The following is a 26,393-nucleotide window of genomic DNA, read 5'->3' on the forward strand; positions in this document are numbered from 1 at the left end:
GACCTCCAAAAATAATTCAATAATTTTGCCATTCAGCTTATAACAGAACATCAAGATCTACTGAAATATTGAAAAAATGAATATGTGGATATAAACAATTTAATGAAGGTCAAGTTCACCTGTAAACGTTATAGTATAATAGCAAATTCCACTAGAAAGTTCAATATTCCTTTTTTATGAGTGTTTTTATGATTGCGTCTGTGGCGTTTTTACCTACTTCGAGTTAGCGATGGTTTGTGTATTTCTCCCTATTGACCTCTAGATGTCGTCCTTATACAGACGGCAAAGCATGGCCGCATCTACACCTGAGCGAAACCCGGCCAGCCTTCTCCAGGTGGGCCGATACATGTTCACCCGAGCGCCACCTCTTTTAGCCATTTTCACTCCGCGGCCCGGTGGGGCGTCATCAGACAGCTGACAGCTGGGTTACAAAAACTTGAGCTGACCTCCGAACCAAGCGCGTCGACGCTCTCATGCAGTGTAGCCTTCCAGACTCTTCAATGCCTTTTGCGGAAATGTCTCACCTGAAGTTTGCATGCTCGGGTCGCTGAAAAGTTTTGGACTCAAAGTGGAAAGAAAGGCTGCAAATGGAGAGGGGTTGAAGGGACATCAAACCATCCGAATCATCAAAGTTTAACAAGGTAAGCATTTTCTTTGGGTCACATTTAGAATTTCAATTTCGCTGCGCCACATTGCAATGGAACTAATACACCAATTTAAAAATCTAAATCACCAAAAATGAATTAAATCCCCTTTTCAATCGATTTTACCCTGCTCGCTCAGATGGTGACGCTCGAGTACCAAAGTGTAATGTGAGAAATTGATTCAGGTTAAGTCGAGGCAAGTATGGGGGAAGAAAAGTAGGTGTGGGACATTTGCTCAGCTTGGCCTTGAGGGATACCAAGTATAGGTAATTTAAGACCTGTCTCGCTTCTCTCAACCGCGGAGCTCATGACAATGAAGACTATTGTGTTGTTTCTCATCGCTGGTTTGGCCTGACAGCGTGGAGCTCACACACTTGGCTTAATCCATTCAGTGACGTGCGTGTGCGTGTGTCAGCGGTACGAAGTAACAAAGTACAAATACTTACTGTGTAGAAATAGATTTTTCAGGTAGCTGCATTTGATTTTTTTATTTTGTTGCCCACGTTTAAAAAACAGAAATGTTATCATTTCTACTCCTTACTAGTCATCATACACTTGCCTTACTTTTGGCAGCAGTAATACGGATGAACATGAACCATGGAGCTCTCATTATGACAACTGGGAAAAGGAGGTTACAGTAATCCCTCGTTTATCGCGGATAATTGGTTCCAAAAACCACCCGCGATAAGTGAAATCCGCGAAGTACGCTCACCAACAAGAAGTACTGGGCGAGTTAGCGGAAAGATGCTAATTCGCGATTGTGCTAACACGCGAAAACGGACTTCTAAAGGAATGTAAACGAACATTTGGAGCAATACTACATTGTCCCAATGGTTGGACACATGTTTCCTCAATTTAGAAGTTTTATTTTGACTTTTAAATTGTTTTTTAATTTGGAAAAAAAAATACACGATGTAGTGAAGCCGCGATAAACGAAACGCGAAGTAGCGAGGGATCACTGTATTCCCCACCATAGGTTTTATTTAAAGAACGTTGTTGTCAACAAAAATGATTTGTGTTGAATGCATTGTGTGTGTGATTGTGACAAGCTTGAAGCCTTTTTTTTATTTTCATAGCTAATTTAGTATTTTCTGTTCACATTATTGGGAACATACTGTTTTATGAGCATAAAAGCCTTATCTTTACACCAAACCAAAACAGAACAAAAAAGAACTAGTACCAACATATCAGGTCACACTGGAAGGAAAAGTCTTTTTAGTTGGTGTACTTTACGCTATAGGTGAGGCAGAGGCTGAGCCATTTGTTTAGAAAGGGTGTGTCGCATACTGGTGCTCCTTCTTCACCAGCCTGCCATGCCGGGGCATGTATGTACGTACCCATGGAGATTACAGGTGAATTATGCAATCACCTCAGGCACAGCAGATGCGTCTGCTTGAAAGGGAGATATTCCGTAATAAGTGCGAGAGAAGACGGTAACACTGACGGGGCTGAAGACAGAAGAAGACAGAAACATGGTTCCTGCTGAGGTGAAGCTCTTTTATTTCTCTTTGACTTGGGTTTGGAGGTGTTTAGAAGAACTACAAGCTGTTAGTTACAGTAGGTAGACATGTGAGCATGTGTCTGTATGTAGATTAAGTGTGAGTGAGCCGAGGAGAAAACTCAAGACTGATGAGTGACAATGTTGATCAATAGGCTTAGCTGATGAGTAACTCAGCAGGAGCTTCTTATCACAAACAGTATTTGGCATGCGCAAACATGGCTAGTTTTACTTACTCAAGTTTGTGCTACCATGTTTTATAACTACATTAATTATATTAGTCTTCATTCGACTGTTAGACTGGCTCAATTTAGTTCTGAGAGGGTGTCGTACAATACATGCGTATGCACCAACAACAATGATGAATTTGAGCAATTTTCAAGAAGAGCAGGAAAGGCCCGATTGTCAATTCTCTGTAAATGATTCTAATCTTGTATTTTGCTGTGATTGACGTGGGACTGAACAGTTTATCCATTTCAATTTGACATTGCAGTTTTTCCAAATTGCACTGTTTCATTGTAGTAACAGTAATTGTGAGGCAAAATCCAACATAATTGAAATGAATAACTTTTGATCACAAAGAAAATATGTTACAGTTCATGTTAGTTTTCTTCAAATGACTCAAGCCTCCACTCTATCCATTGACTTGTTGCGGCATGTGGCTGGTCCATCGTGCTCAAGTGTATGAAGGGATGTAGAAGTTGAGGATACAGTCAGGTGGTGAAAGGGAGAAGGGAGGAGGCCAGTCAGACAGAGATGGTGGGAGGGTGCAAAGCAAATTTGGATGGAAGTGTTCCTCAGTGGGTAATTATCAATCTCTTAGGAATGCAGCCTGTTCTCGTAGCAGACATGCTGCTGCAAGGCTACAGTGGACTCATGGCACGACAAAACTTACTCAGCTCACTTTGGTCGCCTTTTTATGCTTTATTTACAGTATATCATTGTATTGAAGACTGCATTCTCTCTGCCTGATACTTTATCCCCTTTGCTTGAGACAAAAGTGACATCATATGACGTTTTCTGGAATCAATTTGCGGGAGACTGGAAATTCTAAAGTTCTCCTATCATTTGATATCTTAGTTAATTCTTCAACTGTATCTACTGATAACTGATAAGTAGCTCTTGTATTTTGGTGTATAACCAACAAGCCATAGTTTAGACCATCGGTGGGCAATATATGGCACGCAGGCCACATACGGCCCATTACGTTGATAAATCTGGCCACCAAGAATCTACGTTCTAAGCAGTCTGGTAAGAATCTATGCATAGATTAGCAATGGTTTTTTTTTTTTGTTTGTCTTAAAATGTATATAGAGTGTTCAACCAAGTACCGTACCATCCTGTTAAGATGACAAAAATGATGTGATTCCATAATCATAAGTGTCAGCTATCCAATTTGTTGCATATTGATATTAATCTGTTTCTTCCATGTTGTGAAAAACCCTGAACTTGAACAGAGACTTCACAAAAATAAATATCTTTAGTTAGAAAGAAACAATATTCACATAATATAACATCATCAATAAATGTAATTTGCTGCATGACGGTCAGTCAACAAATGTCCACTCGGTAAACATGAAAGTGAACCCCAGATATAAACTTCACGACCTCTGAACTGTGAGACAGATATAATAAGCAGGCATCCGCCTGTATAGATTATTGATGGGCATAATTGAAACTCTCCAAATTCCACACTATTGATGTATTTGTCATCCAATAAGTGTTTTCACAGTGTATACATATATCCACGTGAAGTTGAATCCTCACAACGATTGTATTCAAAGCAAAGTTAAACATCTGCATGTGTGGTGAAAGGAGACTGGAAACAATCCAAAACGAACTACTATTTAAGGACACTATTGTGCTTTCTAATGTGTTGTTTCCCGCTTACAGACACCGTCTAACCATATCCAGCTGATCACAGACTGCTATGCAGGACCATGTGAGGCACCACAGCATGTACTAGATGTGAACGTTCTCATGGTTAAACTGAGCTTGTTCTAGTCCAAACAAAGATGGCTGCCGCTATGTTCTGCCATGCACTCTTGGCAGTGGTTCATCCACACAAATCAGTCTGCTAACCCCACTCCCAAAATGGACCTTGCATTATTCACGTTTACCAAAGTTCAGTGAGAGATTTATCTTTTCACTCTCACTGTTGCTGTTAGAAGCCTAACCCTGATGCTAACCCGGATGTTTCAAATCTAATCTTTCGCTGCTGCCAAATCGATTATGGAACGCGGATTTTGGGTATGAGTCTGAGCTGTAGAGTGCTACTTCAAAAAGAGGAATTCAGAAGAAGACTATCTAAAGTTTACCCTTCACACACATTTTGACTAACAAGCTGTACAGTCAAGATAAACACAACACAACACAAATGCCAGGATAGAAAACTGTAACAAAAATAAGTAGATTCAAAACGTTTTTCGACACTAATGTGACCTTTAACCTATAGTACAACTTTATTAATTAATTTTGCGTTCATCGGACCACACCGAAAACGAATTTGGTATAGAAAGGCAATGATTCCCCAAATCTCTCTTTTTGCAACTTCCTCGCTCATCAAACCTCCCACCAGGGGGGTGCACACTTATGCAACCACATGTTCTCACTTGTTTCCCCTCTTGAAAAAAATCATTTCCAATTGAGTTGTACACATAATGTTAATTTTGAATTATTCATCTTATTTTTGTAACTTTACAAAAACCTGACATTTGAATGGGGTGCGTCAACTTTTTTAGATGTTCTGTATACTGCCACTGCATTGTTTCAGGGTCCGCACTGTGTCTCCTATCCAGAGTGATAGTCTAACGTCCATCATGAAGGATAAGTAAACAGCACGTTGGAACACATGACTAACATGACTAGAAAAAACACAGGTTGTGTTTGTCTTGTATGAGGGAGGGATGCAGTATGATGCATGAATAATATTGTACTGCGGCTAAGTTTTCACGACAAAATGGGACATACGTGTTACAATGCAGGAGTTGCTTGTAAAAGATCCTCTCGACAGTGAACACTGTTAGGATTTTTAACATTTTGTCTGGCTTGCTTATGTAAACCTCTCCGCTAAGTGTACAATAAAAGGATCCTATCAATTTTGTGAGTTTGACAGTTTTATTCTCAGTGCGTGTTTCTTTTTTTAAATGGGTTTGCAAGACTAATACTTGGGAGGCTTTTAAGTGTAACCGTGGAAATATCATGAGTCAAGTCCTTGAGAGCGGACTCCTGGCTAAGTCACTGGGTGGTCCTTTCACCACATCCTACGACAGAGGAACTTCTCTGGTTCCTCTTTGGAGCAAATAATCAGGGAGTTTGTGGCGCTCACATCGGCCCCTGGGCTGTAAATAAAGGAACCAGCCCCTGTCTCCATAGAGAGGCGTCTGACTTTTTTCTTCCAATACACATGGACAGGTTTTCGTCATAGCTAAATGACTGTAATTCAAAGCCGCAGAAACACAGGGATCAGCGAAGCAAGGTTGACCTGGTAATTTTGTCTCATCAAGATGTATGCATTGTCTTTTTAAAGGCCTTTCTCTCGATGACTCACTCAAACTCGAAATGCTCCGGACAAGTTGAACTCGGCCCTGTGAAACTAAGGCAACCCCCAAACAAGCTAAGCATTGCTGTGTGCATATTTTATGTGGATCACCCTTTTACCGAGAGGCCAGACCCACATTTAACTTTTATGGCATTTAGAGGCATATTTTCTAGTTCCCATGAATTTCCCTCACTGGCTTTTGGCAAGATGTGATTGCTAAAATGTTAATTTGCCCAAAATGTTCCTCATGTTGCATCCAAATGGGTTCTTCTGTTTATTCTGCATGTCTGCTTTGACAACCGGGGTTTATTTGGAAATGTTTTCTTTCAGTGTGATTCACGCTGAAGGACACAAGTATGCCCCCCACCGCACCCCCATTATATTGAAATTAGTTTCGAGGGGGGGGGCTGGTTAGCATGCTTAACTGCATAGCATGAGCCAACAACATTGAGCAACTGATCTTGACAAATCAAGCTAAGATTTATGATTCTTTCTTACCCAACTTTTGTCAGGTTTTTACTTCCTCGCTTATTTGCTTGATCTTACTGCTGTCATTGTGGAAGCACATTCTTACTTTTATCCTGTGAGCGGTAGATAAATATCCAATAAAGTATGCGGCTGGAAGACGCCCAGTAAATGCTGCAGAGTCCCAGGAGGGAGTAGTAGTTAAATCCAGGTGAAGTGGAGGAGGATGAAGGAGGATGATGAGATCATGGCCAAAGATGAAACGGCCGAGGTGATTTTAAATAACATGGAAACGTCCCTGATATGAACGTTGATGGACAACAGGGATTGTTTATTTTCCTGCTTTAAGCTTGGTTGTGTGTAGTTGTGCCTGTGTGTAGTAGTGTGCGCTGTGTGTGCGCTGTGGGGTGCGGCTTTGTGAGTTATGACTCCGTGTTGAGGAATGAAGGGAGCGGTGCCAGGTCTTTCTTTGCAAAACTGTGAAGTTTGGTTTAGAGGCTGGACAGGGGACCAAGTTTGGCTGCCATGTGGCCGCCTCAGTGAGTCGTGCCCACAAAGTAGCACAAACACACACAGGCACACAAATGGACCTGAGGTTTCAAACTTGTTTATCGCTGATAATCCGTCAATGTCACGCTACTTTTGTCGCGTATCCAGTGAATCTTTAAAACCTACCAACCAGACACTGAGGAATAACACGAGCATTGTTAACAAACCTATTATTTTTGTGTGTGTGTCCGTTCCAGGGCTCAAATCCAGCAAGTGGTGGGATGTCCAACCGCGACTCGCTGGGCTTTGGGGAGCTGATTCCCCACGATGTGGTTGAGATCTTTGCCCAAGAGAAGCATCATAAAAAGGGGAGGAAAAAGCGCAGTCACTCCCTGGGCCGGGCCTTGGGCTGGCTAAAGGGCAAAAAAAGGAAGGATCTCGGCTCTAATGGACAGAACCCAGGTCTCGGCCCCGCGTTGGACTTGGCTTTGGATGGACACGTGGCTTCACATCACAGTGGGAACAAGGGACGACACAAGTCAGGAAGACAGACTCCGACACAAGGAAACAGTCATGGTAAGAAGCCCTCGCGACCCTGTAGTTTTCTTTTTTTGCTACAGCTGCAAGGTTTGGCCTCTTCTTCATGCATTTGACTTTTGCTGTTACAAAATAAAGTAAACAAAGTAGAATACAATTTGTTCTGAGACAGTAGCTGCCTTTTTGTATGCACAAACAATACAAGATGACAATGGTGTAATGTAATTCATTTTGCAGATTTGTTTCACGCGAGTCACTTAAGTCACTCAGGCATCAAACTCATTTTTGTCCCGGCCCACTTTGGGGTTACGACTTCCGCCGGATTTTTCCCAAATGTTTCATCATATTATTGCATAATACACAACAAATTGATAGATCTTCGAAATCCAAAGTCAAGAATAGTCATTTGCTGAACTGTTGATCAAGTTACTGCAATAACGGTAACAAAAAAAAACCTCAACATTATTTATTATACATGACAATTTAAAATGTTGGTACCGATTTTAGCACAAGTCATGAAAGTTGACACTTGACATAAATGATTTGTTTTCACGGGCCAAATAAAATGATACGCTGTGCCGCAACTGGCCCCTGGGCCTTGGGTTTGACATCGGCGCACTACAGTAACAAAAAGGATACCAACTGTTTTCTGTTGACAATAATAAGTTCCTCCAGGTAACTGGAGTATATTCTACTTTTCTTTTTATATCCCCTTGTTGAGGCTTTTCCTTCAACAGCAAACCACAGAAAAAGCAAAACTCTTCAAATACAGTTGTCCAATAACCATTCGATTGTAGTCAGCCATTTTTCTGTTGTTTTTAAGTTTCAAATTCAAGCTCAAGGATAAAATATACATTTGCAAGTTCTCCTTCACACCTTTCAAATTGGGCTGATGATTTGTTCATGTTCCGGTTATGTAACTCGGTCATGCAAAATTCAATAGCTGCCTGTGCCAATGTTGGGAAATCATCACCAGTTAGTTTTGAATATCTTTGTATTGCGTCAAATAAGGAAACGATGTTTATGCACAAATATAACTTGATTTCAAATGTTGTATTGATACAAAATAACACAAATGTCTTACCACAACATTTTCTAGGTTGATGCAAACCAGTGAAATGACTCGCTCCTTCGCCCCAGGCATACATGTTTGTTCACTGAAGTGCTGTTTGAGCAGACTAGCTTCCTGCTCACCTGCTAACCTTTAGGTTTGCTTTCTTGCTTGCTCTATCCCATTCTGTGATACAATCACCGCCTTACCCGTTCCTCGTGTTACACCGCCAAGTGTTGCTCTCAGACTCTGTGAATCAGGGCTTTTTCAGACGTGAGGGTACACTCACACTCCCGTATGAAGGCGGTCTAAAAACACAGACTTTAAACATCAAAAAAAGAAAAAAAAGATTCACACTCACCTGCAAAAAAGTGACTTTTCCCAGAGGTGTGTGCAGAAGTTCTTGTCTGAGCTTGCACATGCCGGCTCCACAACCCCAAACCAGTTTTCTTTTCATAGTCTGTGCATTCCGTTTTGTCAACTGGAAAATGGCATACTTTCGTCTATGCTAAATTTAACATGGTCATTACTCAAACGTCTTTGTCACAGGTACAATCAAAAAAGAAACATCAGGCACACGAGCAGTGCTTTTTGCAAATGAGGCGGCTCTTGCAAAAAAAAAACACAAAAGTACTGCTTGCTTTGGACTGTTTTTTTCTTTTTTTGTCCATGTTGTTCTGGCAGCAAGCACTCTTATTGTTTTGGATGATTACATTCCAGACGAGACTGTTATGCTCACTGCTACTTCTCAAAGTGTGAACCCAAAACCTAGTAGGGTAGGTGTCAGGGGATTTCCGCAGAGCCCAAAATAATGTCAGCTCACACAGATGTTTCACTTCCACAACTGTTAAATCAGAACACATGTCCAGATATAACTATTTGAATCCATAACGGAAACCTAGACGACACGGCTCGTTGTTTTCTTTTCTCAGGCGGGTTATCGTTGTAAAAAGGTTGTTGATAGAGCTGTCACATTAGTTCCTTTTCGTTTATGTGTACCTAATGAAGTGTCTGATGCGTGCAGACATTTGTTGCGCAACTTTTGCAGTTCATAGTGCCCCATGCGGTTCATTGCGACTGCAACAAAAAGCTGAGAGTTTTGTAAGAGAAAGTAAACTAAGCCGCTGATAAGAAGATATCGTTTTGCAAAGACAGCTTGTACGTTAACACGTAAGCAGGGCCATGTTTATTTCTGTGTCTGCACAATTTCCACATACATTGAGAAATATAATATAATATTATTATAAATAATATTAATACTAATAATATAATATTAATAATACAGTATAATTACTACAATAATAATAATAATAATTACAGTTTCATTTAGGATCATTGCACCGTGATGCCTCTGTGGAGTTCTGCAACCCTTAGCAATGAACAGTTTGTATACAAATGGTTGCTATTGGTAACAAGCAATGCAAACTCCTCTCCCTGTGTTTTCTGTAAGTAACACATTTCAGGTGCAGGACCCGTTAGAGTGAAACACACTGGCTCAGAGAATTAGATCCCTCCACTATGATGATGATGAGTACTGATGCCAGAAAGGGGCCTCCTGGTCACTCAATGCCTGGCACACGGCCAGTTCATTAAAAAAGCTATGCCATGCACTGTTACATTGACGGAGGAACAAGAGGTTTTGTTTTTCCTGACCTCACCATTCCTCCTCTTTGAGAAACTGGCACCCACCAAGGATCACAATGTGGCGACTATAGCAATATCCAAGAATTGTGCTGATTACAACCTGAATGTTACAATTGCAACTCCAAAGTGTAAAACCAAGGACCTCACTTGATTCATTCGAAAAGTTTGTCTTTTAAATGACATATTTTCTGTATACTATAACAATACAATTACATAAATGTATCAACTTATTTAGAAAGGTTAAATCAAACAAGTAACCCTCCATGTTGTGCTTCTGGCAGCTTGTCGTGTCACACGTGTTTGTGACCCCTCATCGAGATGGTAAAGTTTGTCTGACCCTTCACCTCGTTTAGGAATGTTTTTTTCTTTAAACAAGGCAGATGGAATTTGAACAGCACAGTGGATGGATTGAAGTGATAACCTCTGACCTTTTGGATCTTTTAGTGTCATTCTGCATCTTCTTCCTTGGTAACCAACATTGTGTTTCAAAAAATAAGCACTTCTAGATCTAGTTGCTCAGTTTATTTATTTTGTGCAAGGTGGCAGGTGAGGTGTCCAAGGTTTTATTAATAAGAGGAGCAATTGCATGAATTATATAATTGTACGCTGCACATGGAGTGTGCTGTTGACTTTTTTGAAAGAGATTCATTTTTAATTGTGTTTGTTTCTGTCGTCGCATTAATTATATATGTACATACGAGCATTTTTCTTAGAGCAACTATATTATATGTGCATGAACCATGTTGAGCAAACAAGTTTTTCTTCTCTAAGTGTGTCAAAGATGGGGAAGTGTACTGATTCTGAGTACACATTAAAGCACTCCCACTAGTCAAATTGATATACTAAGCTATGTTTAAATATCATTTAGGCACAAGCACGGTTCGAGTGAGGTCAGTGGACGATAGTTGCGGTTATACACTCCTGAGATATAAGCAGGTCACCTGCTTTCTCCAAAAGGCTTATTCTAAGATTCCTCACATGCCTGACCTTTACAAAACTATTTGTCCGAGGAGGGAGGATTTGAGGAGCCTTTGTGCGATTGGGTGGATTTCCATTGATGTCCAGGTTGTGCAAAGGTGTGCTGTCGTTGCTACCGTCCCAAATACGGGTTGTTCAATTCCAACGTCAGCTTTGTGTAAAAATAGTGGCATTTTTAGCTGTGAGATGGCGGGCAAGGAAATGAATCATACTGACTTTATTTGGGGAAGTGAAAGAAGAGGCATTTGTGCAGCAGAAAATGTAGAGGGATTATGATGTCATCTTTCAAATTTGTTACCTTTTAACCACCAAGGAGTAAGTTGGTACGCAAGGTTTCTGTTTTGATTGCCAAATGAAGTTTCGGGTGAAATTTTTGTGTCAACACTTGCACAGACAACAGTAGAAAAACACCAACAAAAAACTTTTTGCATGATGAATTAAACTTAAGCATCGACAAAAATAATACAGTTTAGGTGCAATATATATCAACAAAATTGCTCAGATGTTTTTTTTTCCCAGTCACACGTTTTTACGATCATTTGTTGCTAGGCAGAATTTATGTAGCACAATTTCCCAAAGCTCCAATAAAATGACAGGCATGTGCTAAACAAATAACGCTAATGATCTGTTCCAACGTGACGCTTTCCCCATCATAAACAACTATTATTACGCTTACTGTTCATCAGATTGTGTGTGGTTCTCAAACTACCTTGTCATTGTTGTCTTTGTGACGATGATGCAATAACGATAAGGACAAACTGGTTTGGCGCACTCCTTTCATTATGGAAAGTGACTGAAAACATTTTTAGCACTGGCTTCAGGGAGGCATTGTCCTTTGAGTACAGGTTCAAGTCAGTCTCAAAAAGACAAGTTGGTTCGCAACGTGTGCTGTGATGACGCTTGATGATGTAATCAGAGGTTCTTTAGCTTGCCTGAAAGTAAATGATACCTATGCATGGCAACAAACTTTTGCAGATATTCATGGGCCTTTTATTTTGCATGGGGTAGTGACCACACCCAAACAGTTACTATTTCCTACTTCCTTCTATTCTGTTATATTTTTACTGCAGTCTACCATGTTGTCTGTTGTTAGCTAAAAAGACGGCTGGCTGGCCTCCATTGATGACATCACACACGGTTCACTTGCAAAATATGCTACAGTGTAACTATTGTCAATAAAGGACAATGCTTGACGGTGCGGTGTAGCAAGTACACACAAAGACTGATAAGTGTGTTTTGTGACTCACCAATAAATGCAGAGTGCTTTTGAACACTAAGACACAAGATTTAAGAGTTGGAATTCAGAGGATGGATGACAACTTGGCACTCTAGTACAGAAGGTTTCAGTAAAACAAAGGTGCCGGTTGTTTCCACTCTTAGCACACAGGAGTCTCTCAAGGTCAGGAACCCACTGCGATAATCTCACACTCTTCTGATATTCCAATGACTCAGTCTTACTTAAACATGTCTCGACTCCATTATAGCGAGACACAGCATTCTAACTTCACACCCATTTTATTGCATTGAATAACATACAGTAAGAGTCTGTAAAGCTACTTACACACACACTAGAAGGCTTAAATAGTTTCCATTCTCCTGTTTTTATTGGACTCTGGTTACTTGCTGATGTTTGATTATACTATCAAGTCCTTAAGTTTTGGAACATGACTTCTGTGAAAGGATTGACTTATAATAAAACGCACAATAATTTAGCATCTGTAAGAGGCCACAACAGGCTTGGTCACTGGCGTGCACATCATATAAGGCAACAGTCACCTTTCCCAATTGGATTGTATAGTGCAATGGCAAAATGAGATGAATTCTGAATGCTTAAAAAAACAGTGTACATGGAGTGAAGGACAGGAGAAGGGAGGTGGAATGGCCGCCAAGTCTGGCGCGGTTTGAATGGCCTCGTGTGGGGATGGCCCTGAGAGACCTTTTCGACAACACTGTTTATCTAAAAATGGTTGATGGGTGGTTTAAGTGTCTACACAACTCTTGGACCCTCAAAAATAGAATAAATCCATAAAAAAATACGATAAAATGCATCATACTCAATGGAGATGTTGATTATTAAATATATTAATGTGTTCTACAAATGTTTTTGCTCAACAACAGTTTTGCTCTGATCAACTAAACAATTATGTTTTCAACCATAACATTTTAGGAATACTGTAATGATTATTTTGGATTTTAATGGAATGTCACTGGTGTAGCTATTGATGTCATGAGTGCAGATCTTTTAATCATTAATACAGTCAGTCAGTGGGCCATTCATGTTTGCCACTGTGGTTGTGTTCAGGCCTCAGGGGGGTTGTCTCTGGTTCACAAAAATATTTAAAAGCCAGGGGGTCTCAGAACTGAAAGGGAAAGGTTATAGGGCAGGGTCTTTGAGGTATAGAGACTATGTGCATGAAGCAGTTGTTGAAAGAGTCGTATCACATTTACAAACAGCTCAAAATGCTACTTTTTTTGACTTTTTTGGTATTCATTTGCATCAAACTTTTCTAGTGGTGCATATAGTATAATGTCAGACATCCCCTGTGTAGCAGCAACAAATGTAATCCCCACTTGTCAACAGTAGGTTTAACAAGTCAGTATGGTGTCATTGTAAGTACTGTGCAGGTCTAAAAAATGTTTTCATATGACAGGCTGATTTGTAGATTTTCTTCAAAGTCAACAATAATTTGAACAAATTGATTGAAAAATGCTATGAAAGTTCTTATACAGCAGACCATCAGGTGAATAAAATCAACCTTGTAGTGTAACAAGTATGACCCGTATTAAATTACCGTATTATTGTGACCAAGTTCAAGTGGACGATGCTTTTGTCATTAACTATTAATGAAAAGGAAAGTTTTAAAATTTAATGGAAACAAACAACTTCATTAGCTGCACTGTCAAAATCTCCCGTATCATAAATATATGGAACATTCTACAGTATGTAGTGTACCTAATGTTATGACCATCAATTCATTTATTTACATAATTTTGAAACCCTGTTTTCTTTTTCCAAATAGAAAGAGAATAATTATCAACAGTATGTCTCTTGAATGTAATCATATTCCCATAAGCAGATTATCTGTCACACAATGTTTTTGCCTTTCTGGAGGCTGATCTCTGGAATTTGAATCGACTGGTTACACAGGATCATGTCCAGTGGATTTAGTAAGTTTATTCAAATCCAAGATGTAAACATCAGCCCGGATTTGATTCATAATCACTTCCAGCCTGGTAATACTGTCAATCCACCACGGACAGATGGTACTTTTAAGAGGTCAGTGATTAATATCCACACATATTTGAGTGTAACCAGTGATAGTTAAGGAAGCTCCTCATTAACTGCCAGTCGCACCCCGCCCATGCCTGTCCTGTCAAGCGTGTTCAGTCATGGTAACTAAACACTCTTGTCTCACTGTGTATCCATATCAACTCACTCTATATATTCTATGTGTGCCACTATGCAGCTAATTTTCTTCGTTTATTTGTTTTTCCCTATTTATCAGGTACAATTTAATTCTGCTTTTCTATGAACTGCTTTTTATTTTAGACAAGCATGGGAACTTTTCGCATCTGTTCAGAAAGTTTACAATACATTACTGAAGAGGTACGTAAATAGAAAATAACTGAATAAAGTCACAAATGAAATCCGTCAGCTCATTATCAGAGTTTTTACTGAGTAGATCACAAATAAAATGGTTTCCTATTGCTGCCTGTGCACATTATTACATCTTAAGCAAATTTGTCCCGAGACTACAGGAACACATTTCACATGCGTGACCATGTGCTGTGGAGCTTCAGGCCTCTTTTGAAACATGTTTTTAATCTCGGTTTAGGAATTCATTTCCTCAGTGTACATGCTCCCCCTTGTGGATAAGACCTCGTGAGGAAACTTCAGGTTTTCACAATTCCATTGTTTCAAATTGGGGGATCTCCATTCAGTTTCTGTTGTTCAACAACTCCCTGAAAACAAGTTTTCTTTCCTTGTTTACAAGTATGAGCAATGTTTGATCCCCATTGACCAATCGGGGTGTTTGCAGACGGGCAGCAAGAGGGATGGCAGGAATTAGGCTGCACAGGATTAACGCCTGAGCTCTGATTGTCCATTGGCGGTTGAGACATTCTCCTCTTTGAATGGAATGGACAAAAACAACTTTTCAATAACAACACAGATAATCATTTTGTCTGTTTACAGTGAATGTGGATTTTTTTTCATTTTTTATTTAGTTTAAGACATTTCATTCATTTTGTTTCACTTTTGGATCATTGACTTGGATTCGAAAAGAAGTCATGGTGGTGCTTTTGACTCATGACCTCAGTTTTAATTTCTACTGCTTTCCTACAGTCAGGAAGAAAGGTATGTGAAGGCAACACATGGATTATTATCCTTTTAATAATAAGATTGCTTTATGTGACGAGAGCAGGACTGCTTCATGAAAATGAGCTTCACTGTAGATGACACTTGTCAATTTCTGTATTTTGACCCGGTAACTGATGTATACATGCGGCAGGAGAGAAAGGTACATTGTTTATAAAAAATGTCTAGTCCTCGTGGAATGCTGTTACAAAATAGTTATGGAAGTTAACAGTTAAGCATGTGGCAAGTGAGGCTAATTCCAGCATGGCTTAACAGTGACTGTGGGTCAAATTGAAGATAGTAGGTGGCTAAATGTAGAGCGGCTGTCAGCATCACATAAAAGTGTCTTAGCAGGTCTCACCAAAATTACATCACTGTGCAAGTGGTTGTGTCTGTGCAGTAGCATGGAAAGCAGCTGTGATCCGAGCATGAGAATGCGACACATTCATTAGCCATTCAAAGTGGTTCTTCAGGTTTTTATGTTTGAATTTCACATGTGACCGAAAGTCATTTGTATCTCAAACCAGATTTTTTTTTTCTGGATTGAATCCATGGTTCTTATGTCATTGCTGAATTACCTGAGCAAAAATAGATTTTTATACATGTGACAGTTTAACGAATTCCCTTTTCACTGTCTAATGAGATTAGATCTAGTCCAGAAAAATTTGTAAATCCCATCATTAATTGCAGGAAAGTAGATTTTTGATTTGATAATCCACCTTTGTCAAAGGCAAAGTTTAATCCTGTGTGTGAAACAAAGGTTTAATGGCTCAGACATTTCTTTCTGTTGTATGCTCATAACATTTACTTGTTTGGGTTTAAATAGTAACAACATGATTTCCTCTTTGGGGTCCATATGGGCAGCTAATCTGTTAGATTAACAATGCTAACCATCACCCCTCGCTTTCTTGTTCTCTCTCTGTCAAGCTGTGCTAAATCTGCATGATGAAAAGACCCCGCCTCCTCCACTGCTCCAGGAGAACGTGTTCATCGAGGCCAGCAGGCCCAAGTACCTTGAGGACCTTCACACTGAGGCCTTGGAAGGCTTGAAAATGATGCAACAGGAAGGTAAGAGGTGCTGCATGCCGTAACTTTGCTTCAAAAGGTGACACACTGGTGAATGTTTGGTAGTGGTCGGAGCCACGCCTCTACATAGTTTGCAACCACCAGAGTGTGAATATGTGAGTGCATGAAAAATGTATCCACTGTGAAGCATTTTTGAGTATCTAGAAAAGCGCTTTATAAATCTGATGCCTTATTATTCCAAAAACTGTTACTCTTTTTCCAGATAACAATGCTGGAGTGGAGTTCCGAGATAACGAAAGCACAACTGTAAGTGACAGTGCAATCTAAATTTCACAATTTCTAGGGTAAATCTAGTTTCTGAAGATTTTGTGTTATGCCCTGTCAGTCGACAATGACAGCCCAGACAGATGGGGAAGGTGGAGGCTTCACGTCTGACAGCACCATTCCTGACTCATCTTCTGTTGCTTCTATGCGATCGTCTGTGTCCACCAGATCCTCCCGCTCTGGTCTCACCAGGCAAGGTAACTGCAAAATAAACCACAATTTACAACTTCTGGCACTTAAAAAGAAAAAAACAGCTCTGATTTTAAACATAAAGTTGGTGAGAGGCACACTTAAGAGACCTTTCTTGCCCCCTTTCTGTTTGAACAGGATCAACTTTCAGGCCTTTAAATTCTGGGAAGCCATCAGAAAAAGGCCGGACACGAAGACGACACAGGAAGACTGTGGGAAGCATCCCTCGGCATGTTCAACAACAACTTGGTATGTTCGTAATTCATCACGGAAAATCATATCTGATTTTGAGGCAAGGCAGCTTTATTTATAGCGTATTTCATATACGAGTTACCGTGATATGATTCACATAGGTACAAAACATTTAAAGGCGGGATTATTTTCCACTTTGATTCAAAACAAGATAAATGGGTAGAGCACCTACTGTACAGTCCGCCCACGTCTTTATGGAGGTGTAGTTATGTCTCATGCAAATGATGCATAGCTCACTCTGTTCAGCAAGGCTTTCGTTATCATGATGACCGGGGCAGAGCGAGGCTATTACGACTAGGGGAGAGGCAACGTGTTCCCAAACTTTCCAGACTTTGAAGAGAGTACCGTATTTTCCGCACTATAAGGCGCACCTAAAAACCTCCAATTTTCTCAAAAGCCGACAGTGCGCCTTATAATCAGGTGCGCCTTATATATGGACCAATATTGAGCCACTACAGCAGGCGTGTCCAAAGTCCGGCCCGCGTGCCAAATGCATAAATCTTATATATGGACAAAATTTTAAAACGGGCCATTCATTGAAGGTGCGCCTTATAATCTGGTGCGCCTTATATATGGACAAAGTTTCAAAATGGGCCATTCATTGAAGGTGCGCCTTATAATCCGGTGCGCCTTATATGTGGAAAATACGGTTTGTCAGGCAGGAACCCCGAGTCAACACAACTCCCAAAAACATTCAACTGTGTATCGGTTATCAGAAGCCGTTGTTTGTTTTAACGTGTGTTATTATGTTAATTAATTTTCCTTCCATCAGGTTTGGACAGAGTTGGCCGTGCGATGTCTTTCAAGTTGAACCAGGATGAGCATTTCAATGACAAGAGTGACAGTGAGCATCCAGAAGGATCGGAATCCGATCAAAATGTCATCAGCGAGGACCAAGATGAACAGATTTGTTCTGCTCATTTGGATGACCTGGCCTTGCTGCGCCGACTGGGTCCTGATTTATTGGATGGGCAGAGGCCTCGGTCGTTAGCAGTTGCCTCGATGACCACTGCCAACAGCCAAGAAGAGATGCCCTCCCCGGTCATGTCAATGTCCCCTCAGGCTGCTTACATGTCCAAAATCATTCCCAATGCCGTGTTGCCGCCATCTATTGAGGTGGTGGAGATCAGCCGAGGCCAAAGCCGCAACAGCCTCCGCACTCTCAGCAAGAGCAGCCTTTATCTGCCCAGCCCTTCCCCATCCCGTACCTCAAGAATCTCCAAAATCAGCTCAACCTGCCGTCACAACCCCTACAACCTGTCAGACGCTTCTGGCTGGAGCCACTCTGAGTCTTCTGAGACTTTGGTGTCGGATTCGTCAACTATCTCCAGCGGCAATATCTCTAGAAAGGAGACGTCACGAGATCCCACTAAAATCACTGTCAACGGCAAGCTCATCAATAAGGAACGTGGCGCTAAGCAGGAGGGGCCCTTTGCACGCAGCCTCTCTGTTATGAAATCCAAACGGGCACCGCCTCCGCCGAGCCGCTCCTATTCTCTGCACAACAAGATGAAACGGCGGTCACGAGATTTAGCAGAGGTGGTGGTCATTTCAAAGGAGTCTTCTCATCAAAGCGGCTCAGCTTTAAGCGGGGGAACTGATGAGCCCGAGACTTCTCCTGTCAGGACCGTCGAAAGCCCCGGCTACAACGGAGACACCAGCTCTCTAGAAGACTCAACCGGCTCGGTCATATTTCGCATGGGAAAATCACCAATGGCTGGTGACTCAGCCAAGGTGGACAAAACTGTTTCTTCTTCACAAGAAAAGTGGGAACCACCACAGGAAAATAAAGTAAGCAAAATAACCTCCCCGTCCAGTGGCTACTCCAGCCAAGACTGTACATCCCCACAACTTCAGCCTTACAGTTCTTCACCAAAACACAAAAGAGGAATTCTGGCAAAGCTTCAAAGGTTATTTCCTGGTGCCTCATCTCCATCGCTCCTCACACATTTGGAAACTACTGAAAACACGAAATCCTCCAAGGACTCAAAATCTCAACCAGAAGAAACAGATTGTAAAAGTGTCAGCCCCTCTGTAAAGACCTTGAGGGAACTCTTTGACATCCCTCCACACCCTAAAGTCCATGCACCTCCAGCCCCTCCTCCGGAAGTTTGGGCTCACAGCAAACGCACCTTTGAGTTGCTTCTGGGACCCCCAGCCCCAGACAACGTCTATGCCATCATAAAAAAGAATCCGAAAGACAGGAGGAGGTCCTCTGCAACTGTGTCCGCAGAGGGCTCTGTGAAAAGTTTAAGCGGAGAAAGAAAATTAAAAAATCCCATTGCAACTGTGGAGTCTACGAAAGGAACTGAGGTAGGAACGCAGAAGGTTCAAGAAAGTGCACTTTTGAATGTGAACGAGGTTCACAAAATCAGCAATGAAAGACTGATTCAGAATGTAGATTTAGAAGGAAACGGCAAAGTGGAAGCCAATGACGAGAAGGTACGCGTAAGTGACGTATTGAATGGAATGTTAGTGAAAGCTGTCGAGAAAAGGGAGGAAAGGTTGGCGATGAGGAGCGGCGTGGGCAATCATACTAAAGTAGATATCAAACATGGCATTTCATTAACACGCACGAGCCCGTCCCCTTCTCCTCCTCCTGCACACTTCCCCCCAGAGCCCCCCGGCAAACAGAATCCGACGTCCCCGGAGTCATCCTGGCCGCCACCACCTCCACCAATAATCCAAGTTCTCAGCGTACCTGATGAGGTAGATTTCCCTCCTCCACCTCCACCCTTAGTTAGTGACGTGGGGTTCCTTCCGACGAGGTCCGTACCTGCCCCGACAATTATTGTGACCACGGAGCTGGAACCACAAAATTCCGTAGCACCACATGTGGTTCCACCTGGACCTCCCTTGAATGTCCCCCCTCCACCAGCGTATGCAGCCCCGCCTCCACCAATTCCAGCTGCCACCCCTCTGAGAATGACAGAAATCATTACTTCTACACATCAAGAGGTCTCTTCGATAATTCAAAAGGTTTCTCCACCGCCCCCAGAAGTAGTCCCGTCAGAGTCTGTCTCACGACCGGTTCAAGTACTGCCTTCTCTGATAACAAAACACGTGCCTCCACCTTTGGTCACTGTCAAAGAAGATCCTCCAGCGCACGTGCCTCCAGAACCAGCACCATGTTCTGAAGAGACTGTTAGAGTATCTTCTCAAGAAAAGAATTCACAGGGAGAAGAAACCCGGTCTTCCAAACTGTATCCGCCAGAAAGCATTCCACCGCCACCCCCGAGTCAATCCCTGAAGTCGGACTCAGAGGTCATCCTTCAACAAGAGAGCATCTCATCTGAATCTCAAAGTCAGCTGATTTCATGTCAGGGTATTCTTACTCCCCCTCAAAGTATTCCACCTCTGCCACCCTTAGAACTTCTCCCTTCAACTGCGATTGAAGTCCCAAACACTGAGGCCGCCATTTCAAATTTACCAGAGAGGCCTGAGGAACCGCGGTCATCTCCACCTGCACCGCCACCTCTTCCTGTTGAGGGTCTTGCTACTCTTTTGCACCAAACAAATACAGCAAGCACAGAAAACAAAAGCCCTGAACTGTCTTCTGATAATGTTCATGAGGAACCCATCGCTGTGGTTACCCCTTCCCTTCTTCAGATGGTCAAGCTGCGGTCTGTTAACAGCAGCCCCCAACCTCCTGCAGCTCAGGAGCAAGCTCAAGCTGAAGACGTTTTGCTTTTGCACCATACAAACACTGCAAGTACAGAAAACAAAATCCCTGAACTTTCTTCTGATAATGTTCATGAGGAACCCATCCCTGTGGTTACCCCTTCCCTTCTTCAGATGGTCAAGCTGCGGTCTGTTAACAGCAGCCCCCAACCTCCTGCAGCTCAGGAGCAAGCTCAAGACGTTTTGACGATCCAACAACGCAACAACCTCGTCCCATCCACCCAAGCTAATAACGAGGCCCCACAGAAGCCCATTAGAAGATCTCTGATCTTATCCTCGCCTACGTCCACATCTTCACCTGCTGACATCACCTCCGTACCAGCGCTGCCCGAGCCTGTTGTTGTTGCTCCACCTCCACCTGCACCATCACCAGCAGCCCTCAAGTCTCCGGCAACAATCACCTCTCCTCCCCCCTCCATGAACCTCCAGGAGGTCATCCGCCTGCGGACAGCTGCCAGATCAAAAGACAGCCCCGCACTTCGCCTCAGCTTGCAGTCACCTACATCCCCAAAAGATCTTTGTCAGTCTCCAACCAGCACGGCAAGCTTCATCTTCTCGAAGAACAAGAGGGTGGGGCTAGACACCAAGGCTCCCTTACAGAAAGCCCAAAACATTTCTACCAAGATGGTCAAGGAAGTCGAGTTGACAAAGAATGTCAAGATGCCGCCACCGGTTGCAAGGAAACCCAAAACAAAGTCCACAGATGTGGAGAACGGCGATGGAATGGAGCAGACTGCGGGACAGCCAGCACAGTCCGACAGCATCGGGGGTAAGAAAATTATCTTTTTTTTTTTTTTTTGTATCTGAATTTATGTGAGTCGAGTTGGAATACGGCAACCATAGTGAGTGCCAAATATTTTAGAAGGATTAATTACGACGAGTACATTGATGCCTTGAGATATGAGTTTAATTTATTCCCTGACCTTACTTGTAATTTAAAACATTTGTATCAACTGTTTCTCTTCAAAAAATAATGAGATATCTAATTTAATGAGGAAAAATATAACTCCAAATTTTGCACTTTATAAAAACATACACGAATCAAAATGAATTATACTATTTTTGTCACACTGCACCATCAAGCTCTTTCTGTTGTTCCCGCCTTGGCCACGTGGGGGCAGCATCAGACACTTATATCTGACTGTCACAGTGCCCAAAGCAGCACATTGACCAAAATTTAAACACAACAACTTCTGTTCTCATCTTCAGATGCAGCAGAGAAATCAAATGGTGCCGAGGCGGGTATTGCTGAAGAAGGAGGGACATGAACCTTTTCACACTGAAGACAAGATGGATTTTTGTTACTAAGATGGGGGGGAAAAAAACACTTTGATGCAAATGGTGTGGGTTGTGTGCACATTCAACAGTTTTGTAGATACAGTACGTTTTCCGCGCCACGTGGTGTTCCGAGCTTTACTGGTGCAAAACATTGAAATATGCTGCCCTTGACTGTTTGTAATGTTTGTGTCCTGCTGAATCAGTGCTTGTCAGAATTCTGACATTGGGACTTCAGGGGGGCGCATTTCTGTAAATACAGCTAATATCAATAAATTCTGTAATTTACCAAAGATGTTTCCTAACACATTAAGATAACAAATAAGTTATTTTTTCAAAAAGAGTCCCCTCAGACCTCTTTACAAACTTGTGTCAATCTCTAATATAAATCACTTATATTTGTTCTCTGTGCAACAATTTACAAGGTTATCCTTTAATTTCAGGTATTCTGTTTTCATGGCCCTTTGTGTAGTCCTGGGTCAGTTAATAATCGTCAAGTAATACGGAAATTCCTTATTTAGAGCACAATTTCTGCTGCTGTTATGTCTCAAATAGTGGAATCATTCTGCTTTGAATGTTTCCCTTCAGACTTTAAAAGACTAATGAAATAAATCATTTATGAAAGGGAAAAAAAATAAAGATTTATGGACACACTTCATTGCTGCTGTTGTATTTGTCAAATTTATTGAGATGGCAGAGTGGAATGATTGATGAAATTCAAATTATGTCCATGTAAAATACCAAGTCGGCTCTTCATCATTTACCAGCTCATCGTGGACGACAGAGGACTTCGTTCTTGTTGTCTCTTCAGTCCCATTCGAGCGATTCCAGTTTTCTTCAACTTTGGAATCAAGTTGTGGTGCATCACTTTGCAGAGTGACTCGTGATGCTAAAATGTGTTTCACCGCTTTTATTTTATCTTCTTGGAATACCAGTTCGGCATCTCTTCCTTCCAATGTATCTCCAGATCCATCCTCTGTGAATTCTCTCGAAGTTCTCTCTTCAGGCTTTTGACTCGGAAGGGCAATCGTGTCATGTCTCATCTTTTCTCCTACAATCACACTTTCTCTTCCATAATCCTGTTTACTCTCTGTTTCTTCTTTGCCATCAATCTCGAGTATGTCTTCATTTTGCCATGTGATGTCATCCCTGAGCACATCACGTACAGGATTGTTCAGTCTTCTGACACGCAGGAAGCCTTCCTCTGCAACAAGCGGCTGATCCGAAACCATCAAGCCACTTCTGACGGAACCTTTGTAAAATAACAAACGTGTGGATTAAAACCATTCACAGGAGAAAAATAACTTGAGTACCTTCCATTCTTGTTCTCTTTGACTTGGAGCTCACACACTGAGAATCACAGCATTTGCAAATAGAGTCATCTCCCAAAAGGGCCTTCCACCTAACAAAAGATGATCAAAAATAAACCCCATCCACTTGGGGAAGAATAAATTGATTTAGAATTCAATCTCACCTATCTTCTTTGTATGTGCATGATTTCTGCGCTGGACCTGGCTCTTTTGATGTAGCAAATAGTTGACAGTGAAGGCTGATCTAAACACAGACATGGGTCACTTTTGACTTAAGGACATGGCTGCTGATTCTTACCTCACTCTCAGGGTCAAAAATGAACTGGAAGGCTTTGAATGAGAATCTCAGGGTTCCGTGAACACGGGAGATGAACTGAGAAGCCCCTCCGGGGTCTCGCTTACTGTCCAGCATGCAACTGTGGATGGCATGAACATGACATCACAATTGGAACACTAAGGGGGAATAATAAACTGCTGTACACAATCCATACCCCAAATTCCCAATGATTGTGTACTTATGGGATGATGAAGACTCGCTGTCTGGTGAAGCGTGGCAGCTGCTGATGTACAGTTTCCTTCCAGTGGGCAGATGTGGAGCAGAGACTTGGACGTTAACCTTCTGACCTAGCTGGAACACTTGATTTTTGATCGGGGTGCTCCATAAATCTGAATTTGACACACTATTTAGTGTGATATGATGCACATAATGTCAAGTTGTATTTCGACATACCATCCATAAAATTGATTTGAAACTCATTTGGATTGGCTCTTAGAGTTTTACGCACAACTGCACTGGTCCAGGTGGGCTTGACTGCCAATTGGTACACATGCCCATACCTTGGCAAAAAAGAGCATGAGATATATGTAGGTTAAGTTCTCATAGAAAAATATTCTTTGTTTTATCATTGAATGTCTTTAGCTGTTTTTTCATAAATACTTTCACATTGAGTTGTATGTGGTACCTTAATTGGCTTATTTGGCTTAATTGGCAAGTTTGTCTTACCTATTGGGAAAATTGGTAATTGTTGGGCCGCTAGGAATTACGGCCATTGATTTTATTTTTTACACTTAATTTCTCCTTAAGTAACGAGTGTGAGTACTCTTGTCACCTCTTCATACCTTTGATAACGACATTGAATGACGACGTCAATCCGAGACGCTCCGCTTGGAAACCTCTCGGTTGAAGGTTCATAATGGAGAGTGAATTTGTAGACAATAAAATCGCGCTGCAACTGCCGTCATGGTGGGGATATGTTGTTATTTCTGAGTACAAAAAGTGGCCATGGATATGCATGCATATAGGTCTACCTCTTGCCGGGAGCCACACGCCGTCAGGGGATAGTTGAAGAGCAGATCTCCATAGGGTCTCAGGATACCGTTGCTTCTGCAGCTTGGGCCCAGTTGGAGCTCCGACTCATCCGCGCTGAAGCCGTAGAAAGAAGGCTTGACCCGGACGAGCAAGTTGGACGCGGAGCATGTCACGGAGACGTCTGGAAGGTTTGTCAAGCCGAAGCCGGTGTTTTTAATAGTTGGTAACACACGAGTGGGTTTGGTTGGGTTAGGTTTGGGTTTCGGGGTGCCTAGTTTAGTTGATTGATTTAGCCATACGGCAGACGTTGAGCCGTCAGTGCCCGTTTTGCAGCAACCGAGGCTGAAAAGTAAAAAAGCACAAAATAAAGTGGACAGATGTTTTGCTGTCATTTTTTTCGTTGCGCGTAAATCCACGCACGTTCACAGCTGGAGGTTATTAGAGGTGATGGGTGGAAAAAAAAGATCATTATTGGAGGAAACTACATGCGCATTGAAAATGTATTTTCTACGTATCGGTTTTCATAAATTGAATTCGATTTAAATTTAATTTAACAGTTAATTCTGGGATGTGGCGGCGTCTATGTGTTAGCTCAAGTAGTCGATAGAACAGGAGAGTACTGCATAACGTATATGTTTCTAGATGTCAGCTGGGATTTTTTTTCTGGGTTTTAGTTTTAGCATTTCAGTAAGTCGCTCGTCCCAGCCATACTTGATGTATTCTAAATGCTATCACACCAACGTGGCATGTATAGTGGCCGGTTAGCTCAGTTGGTTAGAGCGTGGTGCTAATAACGCCAAGGTCGCGGGTTCGATCCCCGTACGGGCCATGTGTTTTTTTCATTACCCCTGTTTTTTCTTTAAAAAGAAACTCCAAGGACACAGTTCAGCACGTCGTGAGAATTTTTAAATTGAATTCAGCCAAATATAAACGGAAAATGATTTTTTCCCAGTTAAAATAATGGATTGTAGTACTATACTAAATATATTACGAACAACAAATCTATATAGAGATCTTCACAATATTTTATATTCAATATACATGTGGTTAATTCAAAATTACAAAAGTACATTGACATTTGAACTCTTTTTACCCCTTATGACGAGCGTTTTTCCCGTCTTCACAAGCATGTAATTGCGCATGTTAGCCACCAAGCGGCGTGCTACTACCAGCTGTCTTGGATACAATAAGCACATACTAGCTATTTGATTCTTTTCAGTGGAAGCAGAACACCTAAAAAGTTGTCATCCATTAGAAAAAAATCTTATGGGGTTGATTTGAATTTGGAGCTCACTGGCTTTGAGTTTCAGTCCTGATTTAATCTACAAAGGTCCCCAAATGTCAGAAATAATAACCATAATTTAATAATAGTAAGAATTATGGGACGACAAAAAATAAGTCAGCTATATGTCATTTTTGGCAGGTGAAGCTGTTACCCGGCCTGTTCTTTCTTTTTGGGGTGTGTCTGAGTGGTGGTGATTTGACCTCTCGGGGGAGCAATAAAACGTGTGTGAATAATTCACATTAACTGCATAGTCTCTGGTTGACTGGACCTGTTTTGAAACCTGCTCGGGATCGGGATGTACAGGTCAAAGGGTAGTGTGAGTGTCACAGAGGTCGTGGGGAAAAGGAGGGCTCCTCTTGTATATAACATGATCACATCCAACCATCCAAATTCCCTTACTGCCAACTGTGTGATACCCCTCCATGGGTCATGTGACTAACACGAGTGCTCACCCGAGGTGAAACCCACCCCCTCGTTCCTTTCTTGAGTATCCTCACACATATGCTACTATAACAATAAAAGACAATAGTGGCCACTT

The 26,393-nt window shown here is 41.7% G+C and overlaps 2 protein-coding genes, 1 long non-coding RNA gene and 1 other non-coding gene across 5 annotated transcripts; 2 read left to right on the forward strand and 2 right to left on the reverse strand.

The window, feature by feature from the left end:
* Nucleotides 1-368: 368 nt before the first annotated feature.
* Nucleotides 369-22,609, forward strand: LOC119116769 (uncharacterized protein KIAA1522 homolog). 2 transcript variants are annotated; one of them, XM_037242446.1, is made up of 8 exons: nucleotides 369-641; nucleotides 6,895-7,213; nucleotides 16,132-16,272; nucleotides 16,493-16,536; nucleotides 16,616-16,751; nucleotides 16,882-16,992; nucleotides 17,768-21,445; nucleotides 21,886-22,609. In XM_037242446.1, the coding sequence occupies exons 2-8, from the start codon at nucleotides 6,919-6,921 to the stop codon at nucleotides 21,942-21,944; spliced, it is 4,464 nt and encodes a 1,487-aa protein (XP_037098341.1). In that variant the 5' UTR covers nucleotides 369-641; nucleotides 6,895-6,918; the 3' UTR covers nucleotides 21,945-22,609. The 2 variants fall into 2 exon arrangements, with proteins under 2 accessions (XP_037098341.1, XP_037098340.1); XM_037242445.1 differs by lacking the exon at nucleotides 369-641 and adding an exon at nucleotides 1,994-2,131.
* Nucleotides 6,741-9,034, reverse strand: LOC119116773. Its single transcript, XR_005096358.1, has 2 exons — nucleotides 8,587-9,034; nucleotides 6,741-7,296 (listed from the first exon to the last, which is right to left on the reverse strand). It is a non-coding gene; the product is annotated as an uncharacterized LOC119116773 (long non-coding RNA).
* Nucleotides 22,610-22,613: 4 nt separating the features above from the next.
* On the reverse strand, nucleotides 22,614-25,195 carry zpcx (zona pellucida protein C). The gene is made up of 9 exons (XM_037241659.1): nucleotides 25,191-25,195; nucleotides 24,570-24,912; nucleotides 24,381-24,493; nucleotides 23,992-24,098; nucleotides 23,753-23,927; nucleotides 23,560-23,677; nucleotides 23,426-23,505; nucleotides 23,265-23,353; nucleotides 22,614-23,203 (listed from the first exon to the last, which is right to left on the reverse strand). The coding sequence occupies exons 1-9, from the start codon at nucleotides 25,193-25,195 to the stop codon at nucleotides 22,674-22,676; spliced, it is 1,560 nt and encodes a 519-aa protein (XP_037097554.1). The 3' UTR covers nucleotides 22,614-22,673.
* Nucleotides 25,196-25,325: 130 nt separating this feature from the next.
* trnai-aau lies at nucleotides 25,326-25,399 on the forward strand. The gene has a single exon. It is a non-coding gene; the product is annotated as a tRNA-Ile (tRNA).
* Nucleotides 25,400-26,393: the final 994 nt, after the last annotated feature.

This window comes from Syngnathus acus, chromosome 22 (assembly GCF_901709675.1).
Source record: "Syngnathus acus chromosome 22, fSynAcu1.2, whole genome shotgun sequence".
Taxonomy (NCBI): Eukaryota; Metazoa; Chordata; class Actinopteri; order Syngnathiformes; family Syngnathidae; genus Syngnathus; species Syngnathus acus.